Below are 9,895 nucleotides of genomic sequence, written 5' to 3'. Positions count from 1 at the left end.
ACAACAGGGTTTTTGTTGTTGTTGTTGTTTTTTTTGCCTTTCTCACCCTCTTTTTATTTCTATGGTAACCCCTAACCGCAGTCCACTGATTCTCCCTGGTTTCGCTCGGCTTATTTTGTTCAAAATGTAGTTATTATGCCCTCTAGAGGTGCCATAACAACATCACAAAAATAGAGCCTTGTGACTGATGTTGTTAGCGAGTCTCCTTCCTGTCACTTGGATTTGAAGCCATGTCACCGCGAAACAACATTATAGACCACCACAGCATGCAGAAACACCACTGGCCTCACAAGTCTAACACATTACACTGCTCAGATATAGTACTGAAGCGTGTCACTGTATGGATATATTAACCGTTTTTATGTGCACACAGGCTGCTACGTGTAGGTAAATACGGTGAAGAATCTTGTTGTGTTTAAACACGTCTCACATAAAATAAAAAGTATGCTGTGACTCCTTATGAGGAATCTGAAAATAATTTAAACATGTTCCCCTTTTTCAACACGTCATTGCTGCATCTAGAGTGATTCCACACATGGAGCTGATAATGGAAGGAGCTGACGTAACAGATGGCAATGCTTCCTTTAATGGAATGAAATGTCTACAGCTTGTTAAAGCACATGACACATTTTCTGATAAGGAGTCACTAAGTTTCAGTGACATAAGTTGTAACCAATGGCGTGTCATGGTGAATAAAAACATAATACGTGTAGTATTAGTATTCCAATATTCGCTATGGCTGGCTCCATTTCTGAGAACTGCTGGTTTCTGTCCCTTTTTATATATATTTTGAAAGAGTTTTTAAATAAACCTGAATGTGTAGTCCGCTAAAACCACAGTGTACTAGAAACATTGAGCAATTCGGAAAAGAGGAACCTTTGTATCCCACAAATAGTTTGAACCACAGACTGACTCACAGCAAATGGTTAGTTATTCATATTTTAAATGCACACAGTGGGTCAAGATGCACTCTGACACTGGGCTATTTGTGGTAGGTGCTTAAGCTTACCTTAGACCTTAAGCTTAGACCTTACAGAACAACACAAAGGAATCAAGCCATCACACAAAATGTCAAACCTTAGGCAAAATCCTATGAAAGAAAACTACAAGAACTAAAGATCCACCCAAACACTCATAAACTTCACTGAGGCGTGACAGCAGATACACAGATTGTATTGACCGCAAATGAAGATAGTTTTTGCCCGATACGCAGAAGCAATTTAAGATGTCATGTAAGATATAAAATTACCAAAGCAACATGTGGAAGTAGAGTAAATATAAGTAGTAAAATAAATAATAAAAAAAACTATAAAAGGAAATATGATAGTAAAGAAAAGCGCAGCAGAACAATAAGTTTGATTTATACTTGATGGTGGTGGTTAAATCAGAAGCCATTTACAGCTACGGCTAAATTTGTTACACACACTGAAACATAGACAGGAACAGCAAAAGTATCTTGTTCCAGTACATAAATGCATTTACATATATATACATAATGTGTGTATTTTTTTTATGTATAAACTTTAACCGTCTTTCACACTGTGCCATACTATCTGACGAACAGGAGCTGTGACTAATAATAACTCAGAGTGAAGGAAGCCGGTTGACCAGTCAGAGAAGTCACACACCCAATAACACAACTTCCTGCTTAAGTGCCTGTGTTCGCGTTCGTGGTTTTAAACAAGTGAGAGAGCGACACAGACAGAGTAGCTGCACTTGATGAGGAAAAGGTTTTGACACTTACTTCACAGTGATAATCTGCAGTCATCGGCAGCGGAGTGCAGCGAAGAAATGGAGCCAGAAGAGATCAGAGAGGGATACCTGGTCAAAAAGGTAAGAATAAAATACTAAATACCTCCAGGTATCACTTTATGTAGATGGAATGAATATTATATATATGTATTAAAAAAACTGCAAAAAATATTTGAGACATTTCTAATCAAGACATAAGACTTAAAACTTAAAATGAACTTAAAATGAACTGAAAATGTGCGACATCAGACCAGTATTAAGAGGAACACACACTATGTTCAGGCCACTCGAAAGTTGTAACATAAAGAGCACCCACTTCTGTTGCAGCGTTGCAACAGAAACTTCCTACTTCTGTTCAGAGTCCACAGTAAAACAAGAAATGTGTAGCTGCTTTACAGAGTTTTTTGCAGACAAACAAAAAAACGATACGATACCCGAAGATCAATATACAGTTAACTCCAGTGAGAAGACTGGACATGTTCCTGTCCTACATAGGCTACACGACGCAGGTACAACCGAAAGGTCACCAGCCGCTACCAGCGTGAAAACAATTTATCTGCTAGTGAGAAAGTTGCTGCTATGTATGTATTCACATCACACATTCTCTTTTTTTAGATAGAGTGTGACTTTTTGTTTCTGCACACTTTCTACGACAAAGACGTGTTGGAGAAGTTTAAGAAACTCCTTTCATGTGATCAGTTTTCTTCCTTTTATTTAGTGTGAATTGAGTGTCACCCATTATTCCTTATCGCGTTGTTTGTCTTTATTGTTACACGTGTACATTTTAACTCAGTGTGGATGTCACAATAACTAAATTATTACTTAATAATTAAGTTTTCTTTTCTTTAAAGACGATTGATGCATCACAGAAAAAGAATGTCACCGTCCGTACTGTCTGAGCAGCATAACCTTGGATTCAGTTGAAAAAGGGGTTTGTTAATGTTAAATATGACACTCAAGGTAAAACATGGGTAAAAAACAAAAAACTAAACAAAAAACCCACACGCATAATGAAAGGTGGATGTGAGCCAAGTAACTTTCAGCTGTTTGTTTCATGCCTGCAGATTACCATAATGGTATTGCATCATTTTCTTATTAAAAGCCGGTATGATCTGCACAGACAAACCTCTAAACTATGTAGATTATTCATCATATCAGTGTGTCACCCTGTTGTTTCCATGATCCGTCATGCGCAACAACTTGTTGCCCACACACCCCTACTTGCACTTAGTAAAAACGAAACTATATGCCACATGAGCAACGGGATACGGGGTCCTGACCACCACTTCTGGCTGTTAGTTTTTGGCTTTTTTATAAGACAAGAAAAAAACAGTGTCATAGGCGCAGAACTCAGTAATATTACATATAAATGCAAGTACATGGAAATTACTTTCTAAATCATAGAGGTTATACACGCGCTGTGTATTGCGGATACTGTGGTCTGTGTTAGTGACTGTTCAAATAGTGAGTCCGGTGGAGTTTTTATGAGAATGTGAAGAATTAACTGTATTTCAAAATCTCTATTGCATAAATTAATTGATCTCTGGTTCATTTCCTTGTCATATTAAGTAACACAAACGTAAAAGTACATTATGTGGACATTTTGTGCTTCATTCAAGAAGGTAAAAGTTGAAAGTTCAGATGAAGTTAAACAACACAACGGGTGCGGTGCAATGGTTATAGAAAGCACACCCTAAGCCTCGGTGAGCAATGCTCTTTAACAGGAATGACCTTTGGTAATTGCATGACATTATTTTCAAATGCAGAATTTCTTTCTTTTTTTTTTTTTCCTGCTCTGGCCGCCCCAAGTGACAGTCCTGGGCAAACTGGCATTTTAAATCTATACCACTTGTAGATGTCTTTCTTTACATTATAATAATTCATTTCAAATAAACCACTTGCCAGATTCATGGGACTTAGACAGCTCTTAAGATTTTTGCCACTGGATAACTTGAACCTGAGGATATGATAGATAGGGATGTGCTTACTTTTTCCACGTGACTGCTGAGTATAAAGTGTCACTTAAAGCTGTGGTATTCTTACACTTATAAAGTTTGGTGGTTTTGTTGAGAATATGTTGAGCACATCCACTCTTCTGCATTCAGAGAGAGACAAAGGCTTCCAACGGCGCAGAGTGCCATGCAAGTTTGAAAGGATAACAGTCCGGTAAAAAACAAGCCAAATGAAGTAGCATTTTAGAAAACCAAGGTCATTGCCCAAGAAAGCCAAAGTCAATGATTCCTCCTCCTGACGCATGTTACCAAAACTGTAGATTCATTTCCGCATTCTCAAGCTTAATCTGATAGCAGCAGCTTTCCATTTTAAGCCCATTTTGTAATTTTCACTTCACTTTCTCCTGAGAATGTCTGAATGTGAAACAAAAAAAAAAAAGAAGAATGCTCTCTCTCCACTACAGATTTAAGTGAAGTCAAGATTGAACCTGTGTTGTAGGGTACTACTATGGTTATTAGAGAGAAAATGATAGCACACCAAGACACAAGTACCTTCAGTGATGACAAGAATATTTAAACTATTGCTCAGTGCTGCCTGCAGTTCTCATCTCGTCCTATTGATCTTCAGGGTACAGTGCTAAACTCCTGGAGGGCAGTGTGGGTGGTGCTGTCTGAAGATGGGATGGAATTCTACAAAAAGAAAACAGACAGTTCTCCAAAAGGAATGATCCCGTTAAAAGGAGCCACACTCACCAGCCCCTGTCAGGACTTTAGCAAGAGGATGGTAAGAACGTGTTGAGTATACCCATGGATTATAAAGTCAGTCCGGAAGGAGAATGATGTTTTGACAGAGCATCTAGTTCATGGTTACAAGTAATGGTTACAGTTATGAATCAATATACTGATTAATTGACAGAATACATTTTTATTTTTTTTATTAAGCTGGTTTTCAAGATCACCACAGAGAAGAAGCAGGATCACTTCTTCCAAGCCTCACACATGGAGGAGAGAGAGTTTTGGGTTAAGGACATCAAGAGAGTCATTACCTGCCTACAGGGCGGGAAAAGGTTCGCCAGAAAGTCCACAAGACGCTCCATTCGCCTGCCTGACACAGTCAACCTTGCGTGAGTACAGAAAAATTGTCTTCTTCTTGAGACTAATAAATTGATTCATTTCAGTCCACCCAGCTTGACCGCAATCAGTGGAAAACCTATGGTCTCGCTAACTCCCGCGTCTCACAGAGCTGCAGAAATATACAATTTGCATTCAGTTATTTTAGAAATGATCCTTATCCTTTGACTTTTCGCAAAGGTACAGCTCTGTGCATACTAGTTCTGACAGCCTTGCAGTTACAGAAGATTAACTAGCATGAGTCTGGACAAGTGCTTGTGGCTAGTGATAGAAAGGCAGAACTAACGGCCTTGTTTATATCATATCTCCTCAGTCAGCTGTACACACGGATGAAAGACCAGGATGAAGGAGTGAAAGAGTTAAAACTGGAGCAGAATAATCGAGTCTTCAACCACTGCTTCACCGGTACTTCAGTCTTGGGGTTTTTTTTTGATGCCACAGATGTAGAAGATTAATTTTTCTTTTTTAATCTTGCGGCCTTCGCATCAATTTTCACGGTTTCCCTATTTTTGTGCAGGTGCAACAGTGGTGGAGTGGCTTGTTTCGAAGGAGAATGTGAGAAACAGGCCTGAGGCCCTCATGTTAGCAACAGGGCTCCTGACTGAGGGTTTTCTTCAGCCTGCAGGTGACCTGTCAAAGGAGAGCGCGGAGAGTGCGGAGCAAACAGCTTTCTTAGATGACACAAAAGCTCTTTACTACTTTGTAAGTTCAGCAGAGAGTTGTATATTTGTTGTAAATGTTGCATACATCTATATTTTGTTTGATAAATTTGTGTGCATGGCTGTGACTGCAGGCAGACAGTGGGTTCTTCTGCGAAGGCTACTCCAGTGATGAAGATGTGCTGGTCAAGGAAGAATTCAGAGGAAACATCATCAAACAAGGATGTTTGCTCAAGCAGGTGAAGTGTTTGTGAGGTGTTTGTGTGACACATTCATCAAGGCACAAGGTGTGAAAAAGACATGACGTGTTGTCCTTCTGAAAAACATCACACACAAAGATGGAGCCTTATATAAACCTTGTTGTCACTTTCACTTAAAGTTGATCTTTAAGTTTGTTGTTTATTTTTACCAAATCTGATAAACCACACTGTATTTTTGTCACAGGGTCATCGGAGAAAAAACTGGAAGGTGCGAAAGTTCATACTGAGAGATGACCCTGCTTACATGCATTACTACGATCCTACAAAGGTAAATGCATGCCTTATACAGATGTCTACAAACTTACTCAAAATAAACAGACAACTGACTACTTCCATATCCTCTATTGTCTCGTCAGGGTGATGATCCCCTGGGCTCGATCCATCTACGTGGGGCTGTGGTCACAGCTGTGGAGTTTGTGCCCGATGGTGGGTGAGACTGTTGCCACAGGATGCACATGTTGCTTCCGCTGCGTGGGAAACTGTGATCAAGAAATATATAACAGGCCGTTTACTGCGAGCAGTTTGACTGCAAGCCGCCCCTTTTTGACTGCTTTCCCTTCCCTTTTTCTCCCGTTTCAGCTAAAAAATACGACGTTGATGGGAACCTCTTTGAGATCATCACCTCAGATGAGATCCACTACTTCTTCCAAGCTGCTACCGGCGAAGAAAGGAAGGAGTGGATCAAAGCAATACAGACGGTGTCAAAAAGTGGGAAGTAAAAAGAATGGTAGAGCAGCAAGGGGAATTTCTGTCAGCCGCAGCTGAACTTCCTGAATGTAAAACTTTTATAGATGTTTAATTACAGCTAAGCATAACTGAATTACGATTTGTGCTGTTTTAATTCATACTTGAGTTAACGGCAGGCCTCACTCATCTGTACTTTCAAACTACTGATAAAGTGTATTTGCACCATGTGACTAATACAAATTAATTAAAGTTATATTGTTTAGATTTAACAAAATGAGGTTTCCCTTATTATTAAGTAAATGCAAAGTAATAATAGACTCGACATATTGTGAAGTGAGAACATTTTAGTTTCATATATGTCTATAAATGTGCTTCAGTGTAGAAGAGTGAGCAGTAAGCCTTATATAAAGCCACAAACCATAAACAGTTCTCGCAGCGTTATCTAAAATGCAATGAGGTGGAGAAGGGCCATTACAAGGAAAGGGAATTTTTTTTTTAGTTGTCAGTTTGTTATTCACTAGGCTGTGGTTTCTCTGATTTCCTCCTCACTCTCCTGTCTGTCAAACGTTTCAGATAGCTAGAGCTATCACACCAGCGCCCTTAGTTCCCCAGTGTGAACTGACTCTGAAACACACAGTGTCACTTTGCAAGTGACAGGCCCCTGGGCTGCTTCTTTGAGAAAGTTTATCAGTGACAACTGTGACTGGCTTCAGTTACAGGATGACTGAACTTTAGTTATAATAATGCAAACTGAGTCATCAGCAATGTGCGGGTAACCTCAGGTTTATTACAAATGCTGGCATCACAGTTTCCATATCTTCAATTAGTTGGTATTCTGTTTACTAAAAAAAAAAAAAAAGAAAAATTAAAAAAGAAACTATTCTAGATCAACTCAGACAGTCACACATATTCTCAAGTGAGTCAAACTTAGCTGCATTCATTAATACACAGGATAAGATGTTACAATCCCTTGTGCCATCATCTGAGGCAAAACTAATTTAGAAGCCTACTGTAGGCCAACTGACAAACCGACCAGCAGGCTAGCAGTCAGCTACCAACTAGCAACCACCAAGAAGACACCAGCTAACTAGCCTAGCCAACAGCAGCAGGTAAGAAGTGATGGGCCATGCAACTAAACTTCAACCAACACCTCTCCCCTCTGCCAAGATCGGAAGTAAAACATGAGAAGACACCAGCTAACTAGCCTAGCCGCCAGCAGTAGGCAGTATGAAACTGAAAACATTGCTAAAGAATAATGGTACTCATTCTGTTAATTTATCAAAATGAGAGAGCCCTAAAATGGTTTCCAGCCTGTCTGATTGCCCACTTATTATTTGCCATGTGATATGGCACCAGTTACTTTGGTGAGCAGGGTCTTGCTGTAAATGAAGGGAACAACAACCAAAACTATGAACACAAGACCAAAGTCGATTTCAGATTTACTCTAAACCAGTGCTAATTTGGCTCTCAGCAGACAAAAAATGGGGAAATGAGGAAAGTCCAAAAATGAGATTGATTTAAAATGGGTCGCTTTCATTCTCCAGACCTGTAGGAGGGTAAGGTAACATATTGGACAGTACAGTAAATCAGAGTACACATCTACCCATGACTCCCCATTGTGGAAGCCATCACTTAAAAGGACACATTGGGTTCTACACCAAGTTTGATTGTGTGGAGGATGTTTGCACCGGACAGCCTGTTGAGCTCTGTATGTTTTCCTAATTTTTGTAAAAAAAAAAAAAAAAAAAAAAGGTGTGCACAAGTTTTATCTGGCTTCAACTGCAACCTTTTCGGTTTAATTTATTATTTGCTGGGTTTAAAAGCACTAAACCTGTGCATTATTGTGTCTGCTTTCTTATGGGTGTTTTAAGATCTGAACACATGAGGGCACTATATATCAGCCTAGGACTGCTGAGGTGAGTCGCAGCAAAGCGCGGTATTTCATTCAATGGCTATGGTCAATTTACTCTAATTATAAAAAACATGGTGAAGAGTACATTTGAATAATCACACTGCTTTACCAATTTTATAAATCCGTGATGTGAGATCTAAATACCCAGTATTTCAAAACCCATTTATAGTCTAAAAGCTTGATACTTAATTATGTATGTATGTGTGTCAGCCTCTAAACTTCATTTACTATTCAGTAAAGGACACACATGAACTGTGTTGAGTAGCAAAAGTATGTTCACATCAGTCAAAATATGACATGGAAATATGAAAATTAGTACAAATTAACCATTCCCTTGTTTTATCCACAAACAGACAGCCCAGATTAATCTGAAAATAACAGCCAGAAGATTAAAATTTATAATCTGAGCGGTCCTGTTTGACAAGCAGGAGGCTTTGTATGTCTTTAGATACGCGTTTGCTGCGCAGACACTGTGCACATTAAAAGGACTTGTAACACAGAGATTTGAGGTGTTAGATGTAGTGAAGAGCAGGACCGGGAAGACACAAACAGACATGTCTACAGCCTGCTAAGCTGGTTGGAAAATGCAAATAATTCAATAAATCTCTCACTGTCAGATTCAAGCACAGCACAACGATAAGACACAGTAGCTCTTTCAGTCACCACGGAGGAAGAAAAGAAACGTGCCACTCTCAAGCAGCACATACTTTCTGCATCTGGCATCGATTGGGAGGTTGTGCACTGAGTGAACGAACAAACCATATATGTGGTTAGTTCAAGACTGCATCGATATCGTGTGTGTTCCTCCTCTGAAGGAAAACACAGTGAGACAAAACTATATATGCTATATATAGATAGACAGAGAAATAGATATTGTTGCAACAGAAATCAGAGTGTGAATAAAAAGCAGATCAGTAACGTTTAATTAAACATGTAGCACCATTAGGAAACCAACTGAATGGCACTAACGTGACCCTTTTTAACAGGTAGCATTTGCTGTATAACTCAATAAAAATGATACTCATACCATAGTTGTTCGATATAAGAGGCAGAAAGATATTGCAATGGCAACACCACGGGTACTACACCAAATGACTGATCACACAGCTGAAAGCAACATAATGGAGTTTCACCCTACTGAGACCGAGCACAATTACCAGCCATGCTTTTCAAAATACTAATGTGATACCAGGGGATGGTACTACACCATTTTGATGTTTTCCAACTGCTAACAAGCGAAACTGGAGGAAGCACTGCAGACCACTTTTCTATTGCTCTGAGTGAAATGTAAAATGAAAAGTTATTTGAGTGTAACAATGCTTTTTTCACTGCACTTATATTAGCCCAGCGTCAGAAACATCAGGTGGCTTCTCACTCACCCCCGAATTGCTTCTAATTTTGAAAGCCTTTTTCTGTCCAGCGTGGAACAAAGTTTATCTCACCTTCAACTGGCAACTCCACAAGTAGAGTGTGGGTCTGCTTTCAAATAATGTGAGCTCTTAAATTTAATCTGTACCCTGCTGTTGGGGCTTCAGACGTCTG

The 9,895-nt window shown here is 39.4% G+C and overlaps 1 protein-coding gene across 1 annotated transcript; it reads left to right on the top strand.

Annotated features, from left to right (window-relative positions):
- Window positions 1–1,667: 1,667 nt before the first annotated feature.
- On the top strand, window positions 1,668–7,322 carry plek (pleckstrin). Its single transcript, XM_047602239.1, has 9 exons — window positions 1,668–1,833; window positions 4,333–4,488; window positions 4,647–4,828; window positions 5,149–5,240; window positions 5,353–5,537; window positions 5,629–5,733; window positions 5,939–6,022; window positions 6,111–6,180; window positions 6,334–7,322. The coding sequence occupies exons 1-9, from the start codon at window positions 1,792–1,794 to the stop codon at window positions 6,471–6,473; spliced, it is 1,056 nt and encodes a 351-aa protein (XP_047458195.1). The 5' UTR covers window positions 1,668–1,791; the 3' UTR covers window positions 6,474–7,322.
- The last annotated feature ends 2,573 nt before the right edge of the window (window positions 7,323–9,895 follow it).

The sequence above is a fragment of the Mugil cephalus genome, chromosome 13, assembly GCF_022458985.1.
Source record: "Mugil cephalus isolate CIBA_MC_2020 chromosome 13, CIBA_Mcephalus_1.1, whole genome shotgun sequence".
Taxonomy (NCBI): domain Eukaryota; kingdom Metazoa; phylum Chordata; class Actinopteri; order Mugiliformes; family Mugilidae; genus Mugil; species Mugil cephalus.
Note: the sequence above shows the minus strand (reverse complement) of the source record. Positions and strands in the feature narration are given on the sequence as shown.

Excerpts from the sequence above, each read along its gene's own strand:
- plek (XM_047602239.1), top strand. The coding sequence starts at position 1,792 with ATGGAGCCAGAAGAGATCAGAGAGGGATACCTGGTCAAAAAG. Across the intron at positions 5,538-5,628 it reads CAAAAGCTCTTTACTACTTT|GCAGACAGTGGGTTCTTCTG; the intron begins GTAAGTTCAGCA and ends CTGTGACTGCAG. Across the intron at positions 6,181-6,333 it reads TGTGGAGTTTGTGCCCGATG|CTAAAAAATACGACGTTGAT; the intron begins GTGGGTGAGACT and ends CTCCCGTTTCAG.